Genomic DNA, 22,254 nt, shown 5'->3' with positions numbered 1-22,254 from the left:
TACATTTTGAAGAAGCGATTGAGTTTTGTACTGAATATTTGTCTAATGTTCAGTCAATCGGACTCCCCAAGTCTCAGCTTGTCGAAAAGAAAGAAGGAAAAAATCTAATTGGAAATAAAATCGTGGCAGTATCAAGGGTCGAACGGGATCAAGTGCATTTGTATGTTCTGCACAATGAGAATGAGGTTGAGCCGTATGTTGAAATTCACAAGGATGTTCTCCGAGGTTTAAATCCCAATAGAAATGAAAATTGGATAGTACAAGAGCACAATCGATGTTTTATACCTTGGTTTAAGGATCATATTTATTCAAAGTATTATTCAGATCCCGCTTCAATAACAGAAAGGTTGAGATGCTTAGCATATGGTCCAAGTTTCCATGTTTTTTCTTATAGCGCATACGCGATTAATGGATACACATTTTATACCAAAGAACAAGATGATAAAAGTACTATGCAGAATAGTGGTGTCACCGTGGTAGCTGAAGCAATGCACATATCAAGTGTGAAGGACTTAAACCCCAAATTTGCAAATCTGTCGTATTTTGGTGTTATCGAGCGCATTTGGGTGTTTGATTATGAGAAGTTTCAGATTCCTATATTTGGTTGCAAGTGGGTTGAAAATAATAACGGCATTCGAATGGATAAGTCAGGATTTTTGCAAGTGGATCTTAATAGGGTGGGATACAAAGATGAGTCTTTTATTCTAGCCTCTCAAGCTAGACAAGTGTTCTATGTCAATGATCCGAAAAGTACGAAATGGTCTATAGTTCTTTTTTCCAACAAAGTAATTGATGAAAACACTGGAGATCAAGGTGATGATATTGATGTTGAGATTGAATCGTTTACCAGAAATGATCAAGATGAGAATAATATATCAAATGTTTCATATATTAGAAATGATCATAATGAGGGTATTTGGATCAATCCAACCGTCCGTGTTGTTAAGAGACATGTAGAACATATTCCAACCAAGAAAAGAAAGAGAACTTAGTGAAAAATGTACAGGTCAAATGATTTTAATTGTTTTCTTTATTACAGGTAAAATGACTTTTATGATTTTAATTGTTTTTACATTTGTCATCTGATTTTAATTGTTTTCTTTTTTACAGGTAAAATGGCTATTATGAAGTCAATCATTTGTGCAAGGGGCAAGGGATGCTCGAAAGTATCAATTGATATTTGTTTAGATGATGATGCTGGATATTTGAAAGTATCCCTCTACGACATTGGTTTCCTTGTTCGACAACATATTCCGATTACATGTGATAATTGGAGAAGTCCGAACTTGAAGGTTGGCAAAGAAAAAATATGGTCGGAGATACAGGCTTGTGTCTCAATAGAGGATGGGTATCTACTTAAAGTTACTTTTGTAGTGGTCCAAAAGAGACATCACACCCGTCTCTTTCCTGTCAACCCCAAAGAGACCGATAGAAGTGGAAAAATTATGCCAGGTTTTTTCAATATATTTCTCAATGCAGCTGGTATATATTATCATTTGAATTTATCACTTTTTGCTGATTTTGTTGTTCTAAATTGTCAAAGGAACCGTGGTAGACACCGGCATTTGTCACCCTAGGGAATTTGATTTTTACCTTAACAGCCATGCACGAATTCAGGTAATATTAGCTATGTCATTTAACTTTATGCCATTGTTTACTATTTGTTGCTCAATCGCCTTTTGACAGTTCTGTGTTATTTGCATTTGGACGTGTTCTTTTTGTAGGGGACTACTTATGCTGCCATCTGTTGTTTCCGGTAACTGATAATGACAGTAGCCTTTACGCATTCACGGTGGGAGATAATTAAATACAAGAAGACCCAGATTTTGTCCTAGGAAATGAAAGGAAGAAAATGCAGGAAGAAAATGCGGTGAGAAATGGCAAAAGACATTATCCCACAGTAAAATGGAACACTCAAGACTTTCTAGGAGTCGTTAGAACATTATCTTGGACGTCATAGTCGAGATATGTTAGTAATGGAGTGACATCCCCAGCTAAATCTCAAGACTTTTCCAGGATGCTAAAGTAGTATAAAGAAAATCTGTCATGAGACTCTTCATATCGATGAAGCAGCATCTCAACAGTAAAAGTGAGATTCTCTGTATCGAGTCGTAGCAACAACTTATATGATTGAATTAAGATGTTCCAGCAAGGGAAAGATACCTTAATTGAATCTAAAAATCTCCGAGGATATTAGAGCAGTATCTCTAAAAAGATCTGAAATGAGACTCTTCATATTAATGAAGCAGCATCTCAAACAGTAGAAGTGAGATTCTTTGTATCGGGTCGAAACAACATCTTATATGATAGAATTAAGATATTCCGAACTAGGGAATGATACCTTAATTGAATCTAAGACTTTCCGAGGATACTTAGAGCAGTATCCTTAAAAGAAATCTGAAATGAGACTCTTCATATTGATGAAGCAGTGTCTCAAACAGTAAAAGGTGAGATTCTCTGTATCGGGTCGAAATAGCATCTTATATGATAAAATTAAGATATTCCAGCAAGGAAAAAATACCTTTAATTGAATCTAAGACTCTCCGAGGATATTAGAGCAGTATCTCAAAAAGAAATGTGAAATGAGACTCTTCATATTGATAAAGCAGCGTCTCAAACAGTAAAAAGTGAGATTCTCTGTATCAAGTCGAAACAGCATCTTATATGATAGAATTAAGGTTTTAGTAAAACAAATAAAAATCATGCTTTAAACCAAATAAGTTTAAATTAAATCTAGGCTAACAGAAAAAATAAAAATAAAGGAACTACCAGAAAAACAAATGGGCCCTGAAAGTCCCTTAAGCCCACTAGGGCGCACAACAGTAGGTAAACGGTGGGCCAAAACGAGGGGCCCAAGTGGATTCGGTCCAACCGAAAAATAAACCAGTCTGAATTGAAACACTCCAACAAAAAAACTGCAAGGAAAATAAAAGAGGAAAAACAAACTTTCCCCACTTTTACGGTCACATGGCGAGTTTACCAAGGAATAATGGTCATTAATTGCATAAGAGTGTATTGAAAACGGAACCTGACTTTGGGCAGTGGGAAATTTCCTCCATTAATGCTTTTAAAACTAGTTTTTTAAAGAAAGGAAGAAAAATGGATTTGAACTTAATAAACAGCCGTTCGAATACGTCTCTCCTTTCCTACTTTAAAATCCTAACGTTTCCCTCTTCTTCGTTCAGTTCACCCTCACCCTCTCGACCTATGAACAACAGAAACTAGGACATCCAAGGCTAGGGAAAGCAAAGACCGGTCATGACGGACAACACGAGTTTAACGGTGGCCCTCACGAACTGTCACGGTGATGCCGCCATGAGTATCCGGAACTCAAACCAAAATCATACCTTACCCAAACACAAAGGAAAACCACAAACTTAAATCTAGCAGAGAAAATTCCAAAACCGAGAACAACAACAAACAAGATCCAAAATCAGAAAACCAAGAAAAAAGACTCCAAATCTTCAAATCAAAACCAAACCAAATACAACAACGACTTCACGCAATAATGATGAGGGTCACGTTCTATAAGGCAAGACAAATATGACGACAATATCAGAACACGTAAAGGAGAATTTTAAATACCAAATCGGAGCTAGTCCGACGTTAAGATTTCGGCAAGGCGAGGTATGTATCTTTATCACCTTTCTGAACTTTTCTCCTTCTTCTTCTTTGTTAAGCGCTTTGGGGTCCAATTTATAGCTTTGCCTTACTCAAACTCTGATGCTGAGTTTGAGAGGTTTAAAAAAATTAGCTTTCTGGTTGGTGATGAGGGAGTACTTTTGCAGAATAACGTTAGTTTTCTCCTTTCCTTTTTACGATTTTGCTGTTGTTTTGAATACGATGTGTTTGATGTTCTTAATGAAAAAATGTTTTGGGTTAATCTCTGGGATTTTCAGAAATCTTCCCTCTGTTTAGTTTTTAGGGGTTTTTGAGAAATAATATCTTTCTGTGTATTCTTGATGTGTGAACAATTGCTCTATTATCTCATGTCTGTTTTTCGTTAACCTTTCCCTGATCAATTGCTTAAATGACCAATTTTAAAGCCTTGAAGAAACTTCCTTTTTTCAATTTGTCCCATCCTAGATTATGTGGGATTTGATATCTGTTGATTTGTTCTTGTTTTAGACTAATTTTGACATGCTTTTTGGATGTTCAAGTTAACCTTATGGATAAAGTTTTAAACTGAGTAATTTTTTAGTCATTTTTCAGTTCCTTAAGCGCTTCTGAAAAGTGCTTTTTAATTAAGCTGTTTCTTTCTCTTTGCAGGTTATAGGTTTGAAATGACTTTAATGGAATGGAAAAGTGGGCTGTAAGAAAGCAAGTTTGGAGGCGCGCCCCAAGTCTAAAGAGATTTCATCCCGTTTACCTGGTTTTGGTCTTTGAGACTTGTTTCCATCTGTAGCAATTTTTCACTGTAATTACTTAGGGTTGTTTTTAAGACAAATGTGTGTTTGAATTATTTGTAACTTATTGAATTAAATTTTAACTATGTAATTACCTTTTAAGCTTTCAAAACTTAACTCAATATTTATTTATGCTAATCAATTAGAGTATTTTGAATTTTGTCATCTTATTTCAAATTGGCAACCTACTTGGGCCACCATGAACATCCAACCAAAAATTGTTTCTAGCATGTTATCATTTAATCAAAATCTAACTATGACCAAAAATTTAAAATGAGGCATGTCAATGCAATTTCAACTTTTAAAAACAACACACTTTCAACTTAGGTACAAAGAAACCAAATATAGTGATTTAATTTAAAAAAACAACCCAATTCTAACTTAGGTACAAAGAAAACAAATATAGTGATTTAATTTAAAAACAACACAATCCTAAATATGGTGCTTTAATTTCACAACAACACAATTCTAACTTCAACACATAAATCTAAATATAGTGCTTTAATTTAAAAACAACACAATTCTAACTCAAAAAATGCAAATTTAATTTAGGAACCTATGAAAGACTTAGAACTTGGCATAAATATTTCGGGTGTGTAAATGGACTAATAAATAGTGATCATAGAAATAATAACATGGCTCTTAATACTTACTAATAAGAAAATAGGTTTTAGATTAGTAATGTAAAAAGATTCAAACCACATTTTAGTTATGAACACACTTATGCAAATGGTCCTTTGAAACAAAGAGATCTCATGGGTAAACCACAAATGGCCGGACAAAATTGGGGTATGACAGCTGCCCCTATTTAATTACCCACTACGCCAAAAATGACTTTTAACAGCGCATCTTAGACAGCGCTTTTAAAAGAAAGCGCTGTCTAAGGTTAAAATTAAAATAAAACACGGAAAATGTTCCAAAAAAATAATGAAAGCGCTGTCTAAGGGGGGGTCTTAGACAGCGCTTTCTAAAAGCGCTGTCTAAGACCCCCCCCCCCCTTGGACAGCGCTTTTAGAAAGCGCTTTTAAATATAGACCTTAGTCAGCGCTTTTGATAAAGCGCTGTCTAAAGTCTTTAAATTAAAAAAAAAATTAAAACCAAAAGCGCTGTCTAAAGTCTTTATTCCCTCCATGTCACGAAAAAAAAGTTATTCCCTCCCAAATCCTAAAAATCCTACATTCTTCTCCCAAACCCTCAATCAGAGCTTGCTTCTCTTTCTCCCAAATCCACTCCCCCTTCTTCCAACCCTCAATCAGAGCTTGTTTATCCTGTGTGAAAGATTCTTCCCCTAAACCCCATTATATGTGCGAAAATGGGATCCGAAGCTATGGTTCCAGAATGGGCATCGGAGCCTTGCATAATGGGAATCGACGAAGCCGGAAGAGGTCCCGTTCTTGGTCCTATGGTCTATGGCTGTTTATACTGTCCTCTCTCCTACACGAAAACCCTAGCTACTTTGAGTTTCGCCGGTACTTTCTCAATCAACTTCATTCTCTTTTTTTTCTGATTATTTTATAATCAATTAAATTGGCACCAATGATATTTTGTGTTATTTAATCGTAAGTAAATATTTGGTTTTGGTTACAACCAATCTTCGACGGTGCCCCTAAGTAAGTAATTTTTGTTGTTTGGCATTACTGTATTTTAGTTTCATGAATCAGAAATCTTAAAGTTCTCTTCCAAACTCATTTTCAACATAAATAGGTTGGTGAGGATGAATTTGGATATATGCTTGCTGATATACTCAAGGAAAATAATGTAAACAACCAAGGGATGCGTTTTGACCCTGGTGCACGTACTGCCTTAGCATTTGTTACACTGAGGAGTGACGAAGAGCGAGAGTTCATGTTTTATCGTAATCCCAGTGCTGATATGCTGCTCTAAGAAGATGAACTAGACTTGGACTTAATCAGAAAGGTGAAAATTAAAACTTCAAAACATTGGTCGAGTCTATGTTCTTCCAACGTTTTCCACTTTAACTCTACCTAATTCATATATTATTGTTGTAAAATTCTTCTGTTATTTATTTCTGGCAGGCCAAGATCTTTCATTACGGGTCGATCAGTCTTATAACAGAACCATGCAAATCGGCACATATAGCTGCTGCAAAGGCAGCAAAAGATGCCGGCGTATTTCTGTCTTATGACCCTAACCTGCGGCTTCCTTTATGGCCTTCTGCAGATAGTGCTAGAGAAGGGATTCTGAGTATATGGGAGACTGCAGATATCATCAAGGTTCTTTTATTCTTTAGTTTCCATTTTCTTGTTCCGTTCCATTGTTTAGAATACGAATTACAGGGTTATGTCAATACCTTTTCTAACAAAACCAATCTGATAATTGTATTTTCAGATAAGTGAAGAAGAGATTTCATTTCTTACAAATGGTGAAAATCCATACGATGACGCCGTTGTACGAAAACTTTTCCATCCAAACCTCAAGCTACTGCTTGTTACTGAAGGTTCAGAAGGCTGCAGATATTACACCAAGGTATGCCTTCCAAAAACCCTACTCCTTCCGGCCTCAATTAAGCAAAAGTAATTAATTATCTTTGTTATTAATCAATCTGCATTGTTTGACATCTATGTTTAAGAAATTAATTACTAACAAAAAAAATCATGCAGTGAAAAATTATTAGTTTGAAATTCTAATAACACTTATGCTTCTAGTTATAGTGTATTATCGACAAGACGACAACCATGATTTTAAACCTTTTCCATCTGCCATATTGCTATGAAGGATTTTAAGCTTGCCCATATCCACTGTTAATAACATCTGTCCTATCTATTTCTTTGCAGGAGTTTAGTGGTAGAGTGAAGGGAATGAAGGTGGATGCAGTTGACACAACCGGAGCTGGTGACGCGTTTGTGGCCGGAATATTATCACAATTAGCTACAGATCTTTCATTACTTCACGTGAGCATTGTTTTTCTGTCTCAAAGAAGTGTTCAATTTAAAAAGTTTTCATTGCATTTTACTGTCTTAAAATTTTAGCTTACTATTTCTATGATATCTTCCTGGTTATTTTTATTCAATATACATTATTTTTTTCTTCTTTGTACATAACTTTCTAAACATCATGTGGTTTAAACTTGCAGAAAGAGGAACAACTGAGAGATTCTCTCAAGTTTGCCAATGCTTGTGGTGCATTGACTGTGACTGAGAGAGGTGCAATACCTGCATTGCCCACAAAAGAAACTGTTCTGAATGCCCTGCTTGAACCTGTATTGTAATTTCACATCCCCATATTTATTTTTCTTTGGTGAATTTTAGGAACTTATTTAGTTAATGCAGTAAATAAGGCCCAAGTGTTTTAATAATTTGGCATATGCTTTTAACCGAGGTAAAATCGGCTACTGAAAGAGAAAATTGAGGCTTTTGTAACTTTTATTGTTAAAGTACTTGGGTAGTAATGTTAAGCAGATAATTGAATTATTAGAGATGTAATGTAATGTATGATTTGTGCTTTTCAGGTTTATATTGATACGGTCGGAGATCCAGGGAAATATGAGGCAAAAATGTCTAAAAATTTCCCATCTATCAAATTTGTGGTTGCTAAGAAAGCTGATAGTCTTTATCCTGTTGTCAGTGGTGCAAGTATAGCTGCAAAGGTATTTAACTCTCTTCTAAAACTACATCAGTATACTATAATGTTTTATTGTTTACTTAAAATCTTTAATCCAACCTTTCAGGTTACGAGGGACCGAGCTGTAAGAGATTGGATGCTCGATGAGACTGCTGATAATATACACAGGAACTTTGGTTCTGGATATACTGCAGGTGAGAGTGTCATGAGTACATCGCATATGATATTGAGTATTATATTGATTTACATTGTAATTATAATAAATATGGTTTTGTTTCTTTGTTAATGTAGATCCCGCAACCAAGTCTTGGCTAGAAAATCACAAACATTCTATCTTCGGTTTTCCAACATTGGTTCGGTTTAGTTGGGGAACTTGCAAAACTTATTTTAAAAGTGGTGCTGAAGTTTTATGGTAAGCATGCTAAATGCTTTCTTAATCTTTACTGAAATCTGTGTATAGCTCGCTTCATAAACATGCTTCCTTCTATTACGAGCTCTCCTTCCCCGGACGAGCTTCCTTCAACTTGTAAAAACTCTCCTTCAACTTTATTTGTTCTCTCTGTATGAATCTAACCCTTTCTTTTTCGCAGGTCTTAAACCCTAACTATTAAAGACTTTGTTTGTTCAAAATTTCTCAAACCTCAAAGAATTTTTGAACCTTTCATTACTAGTAAGTTATTTTTTTCCATTCGGTAATGTTATTCCTAACAAAAAATGGTTATTTCTACTCTAGTTTCTTATTTAATAAATTTTTCTTCTTCTATTTTAAATTTTGCTCTACCTTGCTAATTGGTACTACTTTCCCTATTCTTTCCATGATATTTTCGTTTTGAATGCAGGGGATGAAACATAAAATGAGTGTTAAATTGGTTTTAAATTTGGGTGGTTAGAGGTTTTCATTATATAGAATGCCAAGATGAGAAGCTTTTGGTATTTCTTATGACATGATACTAATCTGTGTGTTCGACAAGGATCAAAATGGTTTCATCACTGCAGCTGAGCTCTGTCATGTTATGACAAATCTCAGCTAAAAGCTGAAATATGAAGAGGTTGACGAGATGATTCGCGAAGTTGATGTTGACGGTGATGGTCAGATCAACTATGAGGAGTTCGTTAGAGTCATGATGGCTTATTTGTTTTTAAAATAATGTGTTTCAAATATTGTGTATAATTAAATTTTGATTTTTAATGTCAATAACGGCTGAATGCTTGCCCTTGGTCTTATAGGAATAAATAAATTTGGGACTGCTCTAGTTTTATTGTGTAAGTGTCATGCTACTATCACTTCCCTCAGCGTGGTTGATACCCATAAGAGGTCTTTGGTACTAAGTACATGGTAGTGCATTTTTTAGATTCTATTTATTGATCACATGTTCTTGGGTTTACTATTCTATTCTAATTATGTGTATTTTTATTGTGTTAGTCGGAAGAGTTTAATTTTGAGTACATGGCAGTGCATGTCCCCAAGAGCAACACTGCAACTTTTCATTTCTTCACAAAGAAATTACGGTACAACAATGATGCTGAGGAGGAGAATGCTTATGTCATAAGGAAGCAACTTAAGGTATATGATCGTATAATCCAATTCACTATTTACTTGATGGTTGGTCACTAGTCTGTAGGGAATGATAATTTGCTTTTCAACTAGCTAAATTCCTTTTGATGCAATGTGTTACTCTTATATGGATGAATGTTTTAGTATGTATTTGGTAACCGTTATGCCTGTTGTATTGGAAGACATATTCAACTTCAACTCTAGTATATTATTCTATTAGAAAGCTCAAAAGAACTAAGTAAGAAATATGAGATATGTTGCTCCTGTGATGGCTATGTAGTATTGAAGATCTTTCTACATTTTGCTACAAGTATTGGTCATGAAAGAGAGAATCATCAATATATGCTCCAAATAATAATCATGTAAGGTTGAATTGTTTTATGCTTTACATTCTAATTATTTTATAGTCTTCAAATAATAATATTATTTCAATTATATTACTTTTATTTTGCAGATTATGAATGATGATATTGATGAAGATTTTCAATCCATTGAAGATGAAGAGATTAAATTTTTAAATTTTTTTAATAGATGATGGTCATTTTAAAGATGTTATTTTGATTATAAATTATAATTGACATTAAGATATATACAATGAAGATGTTATTTTGATTGTGAATGATGTTTACTTTATGTTAATGATGTTTTTATATTAGGTTTTTGTATGACAAATTGATGCGCCCCAATGGTTTGGACGTGTCATTCGGATTCTTAGCACCCACGACCGTCAACTTAGGTTTAATCTTAAGTAGACCGGATACCGTCAAAAATTGGTAGAAAAAAGGCCAAAATGGCATATATAAAATGTGATAATTGTCTGTCAAAATCTGGTTGAAAACAGGTAGAAATTTTGGTTTATAAACCTGGAAAAAATGTGGTTTAAAACAAAAGCTTCAAAAATTTTCGTATACCTTAGACAGCGCTTTTGTAAAAAGCGCTGTCTAAGGGGGGGATTAGAAAGCGCTTTAGGCAAAAGCGCTGTCTAAGGGGGGGGGCTTAGACAGCGCTTTTTGAAAAGCGTTGTCTAAGGTATACCTAAAAAAATTAAAATAGGAGGGTCTTAGAAAGCGCTTTTGGCCAAAGCGCTGTCTAAGGGGGTGGGGCTTAGACAGTGCTTTTCAAAAGCGCTGTCTAAGGTATACCTAAAAAATTTAAAATAAGAGGGTCTTATAAAGCGCTTTTGGCCAAAGCGCTGTCTAAGGGGGGGGCTTAGACAGCGCTTTTAAGATTTAAAAAAAGCGTTGTCTAAACCTTTAGCAGCGGAGGTTTAGACAGCGCTTTAAAGCGCTGTCTAAGGCTAAAAAAAGCGCTGTCTAAGGTCTTGTTTGTTGTAGTGACCTCAAACCGTTAACTGATAATGACAGTAGCCTTTACGCATTCACGGTGGGAGATAATTAAATACAAGAAGACCTAGATTTTGTCCTAGGAAATGAAAGGAAGAAAATGCGGTGAGAAATGGCAAAAGACATTATCCCACAGTAAAATGGAACACTCAAGACTTTCTAGGAGTCGTTAGAACATTATCTTGGACGTCATAGTCGAGATATGTTAGTAATGGAGTGACATCCCCAGCTAAATCTCAAGACTTTTCCAGGATGCTAAAGTAGTATAAAGAAAATCTGTCATGAGACTCTTCATATCGATGAAGCAGCATCTCAACAGTAAAAGTGAGATTCTCTGTATCGAGTCGTAGCAACAACTTATATGATTGAATTAAGATGTTCCAGCAAGGGAAAGATACCTTAATTGAATCTAAAAATCTCCGAGGATATTAGAGCAGTATCTCTAAAAAGATCTTAAATGAGACTCTTCATATTGATGAAGCAGCATCTCAAACAGTAGAAGTGAGATTCTCTGTATCGGGTCGAAACAACATCTTATATGATAGAATTAAGATATTCCGAACTAGGGAATGATACCTTAATTGAATCTAAGACTTTCCGAGGATACTTAGAGCAGTATCCTTAAAAGAAATCTGAAATGAGACTCTTCATATTGATGAAGCAGTGTCTCAAACAGTAAAAGGTGAGATTCTCTGTATCGGGTCGAAATAGCATCTTATATGATAAAATTAAGATATTCCAGCAAGGAAAAAATACCTTTAATTGAATCTAAGACTCTCCGAGGATATTAGAGCAGTATCTCAAAAAGAAATGTGAAATGAGACTCTTCATATTGATAAAGCAGCGTCTCAAACAGTAAAAAGTGAGATTCTCTGTATCAAGTCGAAACAGCATCTTATATGATAGAATTAAGGTTTTAGTAAAACAAATAAAAATCATGCTTTAAACCAAATAAGTTTAAATTAAATCTAGGCTAACAGAAAAAATAAAAATAAAGGAACTACCAGAAAAACAAATGGGCCCTGAAAGTCCCTTAAGCCCACTAGGGCGCACAACAGTAGGTAAACGGTGGGCCAAAACGAGGGGCCCAAGTGGATTCGGTCCAACCGAAAAATAAACCAGTCTGAATTGAAACACTCCAACAAAAAAACTGCAGGGAAATAAAAGAGGAAAAACAAACTTTCCCCACTTTTACGGTCACATGGCGAGTTTACCAAGGAATAATGGTCATTAATTGCATAAGAGTGTATTGAAAACGGAACCTGACTTTGGGCAGTGGGAAATTTCCTCCATTAATGCTTTTAAAACTAGTTTTTTAAAGAAAGGAAGAAAAATGGATTTGAACTTAATAAACAGCCGTTCGAATACGTCTCTCCTTTCCTACTTTAAAATCCTAACGTTTCTCTCTTCTTCGTTCAGTTCACCCTCACCCTCTCGACCTATGAACAACAGAAACTAGGACATCCAAGGCTAGGGAAAGCAAAGACCGGTCATGACGGACAACACGAGTTTAACGGTGGCCCTCACAAACTGTCACGGTGATGCCGCCATGAGTATCCGGAACTCAAACCAAAATCATACCTTACCCAAACACAAAGGAAAACCACAAACTTAAATCTAGCAGAGAAAATTCCAAAACCGAGAACAACAACAAACAAGATCCAAAATCAGAAAACCAAGAAAAAAGACTCCAAATCTTCAAATCAAAACCAAACCAAATACAACAACGGCTTCACGCAATAATGATGAGGGTCACGTTCTATAAGGCAAGACAAATATGACGACAATATCAGAACACGTAAAGGAGAATTTTAAATACCAAATCGGAGCTAGTCCGACGTTAAGATTTCGGCAAGGCGAGGTATGTATCTTTATCACCTTTCTGAACTTTTCTCCTTCTTCTTCTTTGTTAAGCGCTTTGGGGTCCAATTTATAGCTCTGCCTTACTCAAACTCTGATGCTGAGTTTGAGAGGTTTAAAAAAATTAGCTTTCTGTTTGGTGATGAGGGAGTACTTTTGCAGAATAACGTTAGTTTTCTCCTTTCCTTTTTACGATTTTGCTGTTGTTTTGAATACGATGTGTTTGATGTTCTTAATGAAAAAATGTTTTGGGTTAATCTCTGGGATTTTCAGAAATCTTCTCTCTGTTTAGTTTTTAGGGGTTTTTGAGAAATAATATCTTTCTGTGTATTCTTGATGTGTGAACAATTGCTCTATTATCTCATGTCTGTTTTTCGTTAACCTTTCCCTGATCAATTGCTTAAATGACCAATTTTAAAGCCTTGAAGAAACTTCCTTTTTTCAATTTGTCCCATCCTAGATTATGTGGGATTTGATATCTGTTGATTTGTTCTTGTTTTAGACTAATTTTGACATGCTTTTTGGATGTTCAAGTTAACCTTATGGATAAAGTTTTAAACTGAGTAATTTTTTAGTCATTTTTCAGTTCCTTAAGCGCTTATGAAAAGTGCTTTTTAATTAAGCTGTTTCTTTCTCTTTGCAGGTTATAGGTTTGAAATGACTTTGATGGAATGGAAAAGTGGGCTGTAAGAAAGCAAGTTTGGAGGCGCGCCCCAAGTCTAAAGAGATTTCATCCCGTTTACCTGGTTTTGGTCTTTGAGACTTGTTTCCATCTGTAGCAATTTTTCACTGTAATTACTTAGGGTTGTTTTTAAGACAAATGTGTGTTTGAATTATTTGTAACTTATTGAATTAAATTTTAACTATGTAATTACCTTTTAAGCTTTCAAAACTTAACTCAATATTTATTTATGCTAATCAATTAGAGTATTTTGAATTTTGTCATCTTATTTCAAATTGGCAACCTACTTGGGCCACCATGAACATCCAACCAAAAATTGTTTCTAGCATGTTATCATTTAATCAAAATCTAACTATGACCAAAAATTTAAAATGAGGCATGTCAATGCAATTTCAACTTTTAAAAACAACACACTTTCAACTTAGGTACAAAGAAACCAAATATAGTGATTTAATTTAAAAAAACAACCCAATTCTAACTTAGGTACAAAGAAAACAAATATAGTGATTTAATTTAAAAACAACACAATCCTAAATATGGTGCTTTAATTTAACAACAACACAATTCTAACTTCAACACATAAATCTAAATATAGTGCTTTAATTTAAAAACAACACAATTCTAACCCAAAAAATGCAAATTTAATTTAGGAACCTATGAAAGACTTAGAACTTGGCATAAATATTTCGGGTGTGTAAATGGACTAATAAATAGTGATCATAGAAATAATAACATGGCTCTTAATACTTACTAATAAGAAAATAGGTTTTAGATTAGTAATGTAAAAAGATTCAAACCACATTTTAGTTATGAACACACTTATGCAAATGGTCCTTTGAAACAAAGAGATCTCATGGGTAAACCACAAATGGCCGGACAAAATTGGGGTATGACAGCTGCCCCTATTTAATTACCCACTACGCCAAAAATGACTTTTAACAGCGCATCTTAGACAGCGCTTTTAAAAGAAAGCGCTGTCTAAGGTTAAAATTAAAATAAAACACGGAAAATGTTCCAAAAAAATAATGAAAGCGCTGTCTAAGGGGGGGTCTTAGACAGCGCTTTCGAAAAGCGCTGTCTAAGACCCCCCCTTGGACAGCGCTTTTAGAAAGCGCTTTTAAATATAGACCTTAGTCAGCGCTTTTGATAAAGCGCTGTCTAAAGTCTTTAAATTAAAAAAAAAAACTAAAACCAAAAGCGCTGTCTAAAGTCTTTATTCCCTCCATGTCACGAAAAAAAAGTTATTCCCTCCCAAATCCTAAAAATCCTACATTCTTCTCCCAAACCCTCAATCAGAGCTTGCTTCTCTTTCTCCCAAATCCACTCCCCCTTCTTCCAACCCTCAATCAGAGCTTGTTTATCCTGTGTGAAAGATTCTTCCCCTAAACCCCATTATATGTGCGAAAATGGGATCCGAAGCTATGGTTCCAGAATGGGCATCGGAGCCTTGCATAATGGGAATCGACGAAGCCGGAAGAGGTCCCGTTCTTGGTCCTATGGTCTATGGCTGTTTATATTGTCCTCTCTCCTACACGAAAACCCTAGCTACTTTGAGTTTCGCCGATACTTTCTCAATCAACTTCATTCTCTTTTTTTTCTGATTATTTTATAATCAATTAAATTGGCACCAATGATATTTTGTGTTATTTAATCGTAAGTAAATATTTGGTTTTGGTTACAACCAATCTTCGACGGTGCCCCTAAGTAAGTAATTTTTGTTGTTTGCCATTACTGTATTTTAGTTTCATGAATCAGAAATCTTAAAGTTCTCTTCCAAACTCATTTTCAACATAAATAGGTTGGTGAGGATGAATTTGGATATATGCTTGCTGATATACTCAAGGAAAATAATGTAAACAACCAAGGGATGCGTTTTGACCCTGGTGCACGTACTGCCTTAGCATTTGTTACACTGAGGAGTGACGAAGAGCGAGAGTTCATGTTTTATCGTAATCCCAGTGCTGATATGCTGCTCTAAGAAGATGAACTAGACTTGGACTTAATCAGAAAGGTGAAAATTAAAACTTCAAAACATTGGTCGAGTCTATGTTCTTCCAACGTTTTCCACTTTAACTCTACCTAATTCATATATTATTGTTGTAAAATTCTTCTGTTATTTATTTCTGGCAGGCCAAGATCTTTCATTACGGGTCGATCAGTCTTATAACAGAACCATGCAAATCGGCACATATAGCTGCTGCAAAGGCAGCAAAAGATGCCGGCGTATTTCTGTCTTATGACCCTAACCTGCGGCTTCCTTTATGGCCTTCTGCAGATAGTGCTAGAGAAGGGATTCTGAGTATATGGGAGACTGCAGATATCATCAAGGTTCTTTTATTCTTTAGTTTCCATTTTCTTGTTCCGTTCCATTGTTTAGAATACGAATTACAGGGTTATGTCAATACCTTCTCTAACAAAACCAATCTGATAATTGTATTTTCAGATAAGTGAAGAAGAGATTTCATTTCTTACAAATGGTGAAAATCCATACGATGACGCCGTTGTACGAAAACTTTTCCATCCAAACCTCAAGCTACTGCTTGTTACTGAAGGTTCAGAAGGCTGCAGATATTACACCAAGGTATGCCTTCCAAAAACCCTACTCCTTCCGGCCTCAATTAAGCAAAAGTAATTAATTATCTTTGTTATTAATCAATCTGCATTGTTTGACATCTATGTTTAAGAAATTAATTACTAACAAAAAAAATCATGCAGTGAAAAATTATTAGTTTGAAATTCTAATAACACTTATGCTTCTAGTTATAGTGTATTATCGACAAGACGACAACCATGATTTTAAACCTTTTCCATCTGCCATATTGCTATGAAGGATTTTAAGCTTGCCCATATCCACCGTTAATAACATCTGTCCTATCTATTTCTTTGCAGGAGTTTAGTGGTAGAGTGAAGGGAATGAAGGTGGATGCAGTTGACACAACCGGAGCTGGTGACGCGTTTGTGGCCGGAATATTATCACAATTAGCTACAGATCTTTCATTACTTCACGTGAGCATTGTTTTTCTGTCTCAAAGAAGTGTTCAATTTAAAAAGTTTTCATTGCATTTTACTGTCTTAAAATTTTAGCTTACTATTTCTATGATATCTTCCTGGTTATTTTTATTCAATATACATTATTTTTTTCTTCTTTGTACATAACTTTCTAAACATCATGTGGTTTAAACTTGCAGAAAGAGGAACAACTGAGAGATTCTCTCAAGTTTGCCAATGCTTGTGGTGCATTGACTGTGACTGAGAGAGGTGCAATACCTGCATTGCCCACAAAAGAAACTGTTCTGAATGCCCTGCTTGAACCTGTATTGTAATTTCACATCCCCATATTTATTTTTCTTTGGTGAATTTTAGGAACTTATTTAGTTAATGCAGTAAATAAGGCCCAAGTGTTTTAATAATTTGGCATATGCTTTTAACCGAGGTAAAATCGGCTACTGAAAGAGAAAATTGAGGCTTTTGTAACTTTTATTGTTAAAGTACTTGGGTAGTAATGTTAAGCAGATAATTGAATTTTTAGAGATGTAATGTAATGTATGATTTGTGCTTTTCAGGTTTATATTGATACGGTCGGAGATCCAGGGAAATATGAGGCAAAAATGTCTAAAAATTTCCCATCTATCAAATTTGTGGTTGCTAAGAAAGCTGATAGTCTTTATCCTGTTGTCAGTGGTGCAAGTATAGCTGCAAAGGTATTTAACTCTCTTCTAAAACTACATCAGTATACTATAATGTTTTATTGTTTACTTAAAATCTTTAATCCAACCTTTCAGGTTACGAGGGACCGAGCTGTAAGAGATTGGGTGCTCGATGAGACTGCTGATAATATACACATGAACTTTGGTTCTGGATATCCTGCAGGTGAGAGTGTCATGAGTACATCGCATATGATATTGAGTATTATATTGATTTACATTGTAATTATAATAAATATGGTTTTGTTTCTTTGTTAATGTAGATCCCGCAACCAAGTCTTGGCTAGAAAATCACAAACATTCTATCTTCGGTTTTCCAATATTGGTTCGGTTTAGTTGGGGAACTTGCAACACTTATTTTAAAAGTGGTGCTGAAGTTTTATGGTAAGCATGCTAAATGCTTTCTTAATCTTTACTGAAATCTGTGTATAGCTCGCTTCATAAACATGCTTCCTTCTATTACGAGCTCTCCTTCCCCGGACGAGCTTCCTTCAACTTGTAAAAACTCTCCTTCAACTTTATTTGTTCTCTCTGTATGAATCTAACCCTTTCTTTTTCGCAGGTCTTAAACCCTAACTATTAAAGACTTTGTTTCTTCAAAATTTCTCAAACCTCAAAGAATTTTTGAACCTTTCATTACTAGTAAGTTATTTTTTTCCATTCGGTAATGTTATTCCTAACAAAAAATGGTTATTTCTACTCTAGTTTCTTATTTAATAAATTTTTCTTCTTCTATTTTAAATTTTGCTCTACCTTGCTAATTGGTACTACTTTCCCTATTCTTTCCATGATATTTTCGTTTTGAATGCAGGGGATGAAACATAAAATGAGTGTTAAATTGGTTTTAAATTTGGGTGGTTAGAGGTTTTCATTATATAGAATGCCAAGATGAGAAGCTTTTGGTATTTCTTATGACATGATACTAATCTGTGTGTTCGACAAGGATCAAAATGGTTTCATCACTGCAGCTGAGCTCTGTCATGTTATGACAAATCTCAGCTAAAAGCTGAAATATGAAGAGGTTGACGAGATGATTCGCGAAGTTGATGTTGACGGTGATGGTCAGATCAACTATGAGGAGTTCGTTAGAGTCATGATGGCTTATTTGTTTTTAAAATAATGTGTTTCAAATATTGTGTATAATTAAATTTTGATTTTTAATGTCAATAACGGCTGAATGCTTGCCCTTGGTCTTATAGGAATAAATAAATTTGGGACTGCTCTAGTTTTATTGTGTAAGTGTCATGCTACTATCACTTCCCTCAGCGTGGTTGATACCCATAAGAGGTCTTTGGTACTAAGTACATGGTAGTGCATTTTTTAGATTCTATTTATTGATCACATGTTCTTGGGTTTACTATTCTATTCTAATTATGTGTATTTTTATTGTGTTAGTCGGAAGAGTTTAATTTTGAGTACATGGCAGTGCATGTCCCCAAGAGCAACACTGCAACTTTTCATTTCTTCACAAAGAAATTACGGTACAACAATGATGCTGAGGAGGAGAATGCTTATGTCATAAGGAAGCAACTTAAGGTATATGATCGTATAATCCAATTCACTATTTACTTGATGGTTGGTCACTAGTCTGTAGGGAATGATAATTTGCTTTTCAACTAGCTAAATTCCTTTTGATGCAATGTGTTACTCTTATATGGATGAATGTTTTAGTATGTATTTGGTAACCGTTATGCCTGTTGTATTGGAAGACATATTCAACTTCAACTCTAGTATATTATTCTATTAGAAAGCTCAAAAGAACTAAGTAAGAAATATGAGATATGTTGCTCCTGTGATGGCTATGTAGTATTGAAGATCTTTCTACATTTTGCTACAAGTATTGGTCATGAAAGAGAGAATCATCAATATATGCTCCAAATAATAATCATGTAAGGTTGAATTGTTTTATGCTTTACATTCTAATTATTTTATAGTCTTCAAATAATAATATTATTTCAATTATATTACTTTTATTTTGCAGATTATGAATGATGATATTGATGAAGATTTTCAATCCATTGAAGATGAAGAGATTAAATTTTTAAATTTTTTTAATAGATGATGGTCATTTTAAAGATGTTATTTTGATTATAAATTATAATTGACATTAAGATATATACAATGAAGATGTTATTTTGATTGTGAATGATGTTTACTTTATGTTAATGATGTTTTTATATTAGGTTTTTGTATGACAAATTGATGCGCCCCAATGGTTTGGACGTGTCATTCGGATTCTTAGCACCCACGACCGTCAACTTAGGTTTAATCTTAAGTAGACCGGATACCGTCAAAAATTGGTAGAAAAAAGGCCAAAATGGCATATATAAAATGTGATAATTGTCTGTCAAAATCTGGTTGAAAACAGGTAGAAATTCTGGTTTATAAACCTGGAAAAAATGTGGTTTAAAACAAAAGCTTCAAAAATTTTCGTATACCTTAGACAGCGCTTTTGTAAAAAGCGCTGTCTAAGGGGGGGATTAGAAAGCGCTTTAGGCAAAAGCGCTGTCTAAGGGGGGGGGGGCTTAGACAGCGCTTTTTGAAAAGCGTTGTCTAAGGTATACCTAAAAAAATTAAAATAGGAGGGTCTTAGAAAGCGCTTTTGGCCAAAGCGCTGTCTAAGGGGGTGGGGCTTAGACAGTGCTTTTCAAAAGCGCTGTCTAAGGTATACCTAAAAAATTTAAAATTAGAGGGTCTTATAAAGCGCTTTTGGCCAAAGCGCTGTCTAAGGGGGGGGCTTAGACAACGCTTTTAAGATTTAAAAAAAGCACTGTCTAAACCTTTAGTAGCGGAGGTTTAGACAGCGCTTTAAAGCGCTGTCTAAGGCTAAAAAAAGCGCTGTCTAAGGTCTTGTTTGTTGTAGTGACCTCAAACCGGTAACTGATAATGACAGTAGCCTTTACGCATTCACGGTGGGAGATAATTAAATACAAGAAGACCCAGATTTTGTCCTAGGAAATGAAAGGAAGAAAATGCAGGAAGAAAATGCGGTGAGAAATGGCAAAAGACATTATCCCACAGTAAAATGGAACACTCAAGACTTTCTAGGAGTCGTTAGAACATTATCTTGGACGTCATAGTCGAGATATGTTAGTAATGGAGTGACATCCCCAGCTAAATCTCAAGACTTTTCCAGGATGCTAAAGTAGTATAAAGAAAATCTGTCATGAGACTCTTCATATCGATGAAGCAGCATCTCAACAGTAAAAGTGAGATTCTCTGTATCGAGTCGTAGCAACAACTTATATGATTGAATTAAGATGTTCCAGCAAGGGAAAGATACCTTAATTGAATCTAAAAATCTCCGAGGATATTAGAGCAGTATCTCTAAAAAGATCTGAAATGAGACTCTTCATATTGATGAAGCAGCATCTCAAACAGTAGAAGTGAGATTCTCTGTATCAGGTCGAAACAACATCTTATATGATAGAATTAAGATATTCCGAACTAGGGAATGATACCTTAATTGAATCTAAGACTTTCCGAGGATACTTAGAGCAGTATCCTTAAAAGAAATCTGAAATGAGACTCTTCATATTGATGAAGCAGTGTCTCAAACAGTAAAAGGTGAGATTCTCTGTATCGGGTCGAAATAGCATCTTATATGATAAAATTAAGATATTCCAGCAAGGAAAAAATACCTTTAATTGAATCTAAGACTCTCCGAGGATATTAGAGCAGTATCTCAAAAAGAAATGTGAAATGAGACTCTTCATATTGATAAAGCAGCGTCTCAAACAGTAAAAAGTGAGATTCTCTGTATCAAGTCGAAACAGCATCTTATATGATAGAATTAAGATATTCCGGCAAGGGAAAACTACCTTAATTGAATCTAAGACTTTCTGAGGATACTTAGAGCAGTATCTCTAAAAGAAATATCTGAATTGAGACTCTTGATATTGATGAAGCAGCATCTCAAACAGTAAAAATGAGATTCTCCGTATTGTGTCGAAACAACATTTTATATGATAAAATTAAGGTGTTCCAGTAAGGAAAAAAACCTTAATTGAATCTAAGACTCTCCGAGGATATTAGAGCAGTATCACAAAAAAAAAACTGAAATGAGACTCTTCATATTGATGAAGCAGTATCTCGAACAGTAAAAAGTGAGATTCTCTGTATTGGGTCGAAACAACATCTTATATGATAGAATTAAGATATTCCGAACAAGGGAATGATACCTTAATTGAATCTAAGACTCTTCGAGGATACTTAGAGCAGTATCTCAAACAGAGAAACGAGATTCTTCAGATAAATGAAGTAGTATCTCGAATATTCGTCTGTTGGGGGAATTTTTGAAAGGACTCCTTTTGAGGGAGACTTACTAGAAATGCTCTGCAGGGGAAAAAGCTCATAAAAGACCTTTTAGGGTAACCTCTGCTTGGGGAGCAATGACTGTAAAGAAAAATGCTGGGAATATCATTATTAAAAAAGTTGAAAAATGATTTGCTAAGAAATAACCCTGCGAGCCTATGTAGGGTAATAACTTCATTTGGAAATGAGGAATGTCCGAGACATATACGAATGACCGTGGATCCTGTTATTTTATATTTGATTTTTGCATAATGTCCCACTTTAGGTGGGAATTCCATGCATGTGATGATGCATGGGATGTATGCAAGTATACAATTTCGCTGGGGATATTTGGCTGTGCATGTAGGAATGCGAATGATTTTTATTTTGCCGAAATTTCCATTTTGTGGGAGTGTTATGCATGAGTATGCTGATGATTGATATGACTGTTTTTTTTTAATTTTCTTGTTTGGCAGGAAATTATGCATGAAATGATGCTTGTGATGCATATAGGAATGTAACTGGGTAATTGGATATGTCCTGGTTAAGACATTTCGCTTTGAGGTGTGATGCCAACAGTATGGATTTTTTATCATTGGGGCGATCAATGGAGATCAAATTTTAAATGCCCCTGCTAAGTGGTTTTGGGAATATATTTGGGTTGTTCCGAGTCATTGAAAGGTTCAGACTTTTCAACACGCGATACTCCGTCCATGACTTATCAATGTTTCTGTTGGAAATGTGATGGAGCCTTGCCCAGGTCTGGCTATACCATGAATACCTTTATGGGAGGTATGAATCAGTAGTTTGAAAGGAACATAACCATCTG

The 22,254-nt window shown here is 35.0% G+C and overlaps 2 protein-coding genes, 1 long non-coding RNA gene and 2 pseudogenes across 3 annotated transcripts; all 5 read left to right on the top strand.

Annotated features, from left to right (window-relative positions):
* The first annotated feature begins 6,114 nt into the window (after positions 1-6,114).
* Positions 6,115-7,722, top strand: LOC127106345 (probable fructokinase-6, chloroplastic; annotated as a pseudogene).
* Positions 7,723-7,730: 8 nt separating this feature from the next.
* Positions 7,731-8,404, top strand: LOC127103894 (ribonuclease H2 subunit A). The gene is made up of 4 exons (XM_051041133.1): positions 7,731-7,745; positions 7,876-8,013; positions 8,095-8,182; positions 8,280-8,404. Exons 1-4 carry the CDS (start codon positions 7,731-7,733, stop codon positions 8,402-8,404), a joined length of 366 nt encoding a protein of 121 aa, XP_050897090.1.
* Positions 8,405-8,426: 22 nt separating this feature from the next.
* Positions 8,427-9,541, top strand: LOC127106347 (uncharacterized). Its single transcript, XR_007795340.1, has 3 exons — positions 8,427-8,658; positions 8,828-9,324; positions 9,412-9,541. It is a non-coding gene; the product is annotated as an uncharacterized LOC127106347 (long non-coding RNA).
* Positions 9,542-15,230: 5,689 nt separating this feature from the next.
* LOC127106346 (probable fructokinase-6, chloroplastic) lies at positions 15,231-16,838 on the top strand (annotated as a pseudogene).
* A 2-nt stretch (positions 16,839-16,840) lies between these two features.
* On the top strand, positions 16,841-20,212 carry LOC127103893 (ribonuclease H2 subunit A; the record flags this gene model as incomplete). The annotated part of the gene is made up of 5 exons (XM_051041132.1): positions 16,841-16,861; positions 16,992-17,129; positions 17,211-17,298; positions 17,396-17,516; positions 20,098-20,212. Coding segments are annotated over 5 exons (483 nt in total), but the record flags the coding sequence as incomplete, so codon positions are not given.
* Between the last annotated feature and the right edge of the window lie 2,042 nt (positions 20,213-22,254).

Source organism: Lathyrus oleraceus, chromosome 7, assembly GCF_024323335.1.
Source record: "Lathyrus oleraceus cultivar Zhongwan6 chromosome 7, CAAS_Psat_ZW6_1.0, whole genome shotgun sequence".
Taxonomy (NCBI): domain Eukaryota; kingdom Viridiplantae; phylum Streptophyta; class Magnoliopsida; order Fabales; family Fabaceae; genus Lathyrus; species Lathyrus oleraceus.
The sequence above is the reverse complement of the archived record's forward strand: the minus strand, read 5'-3'. Positions and strand labels throughout refer to the sequence as shown.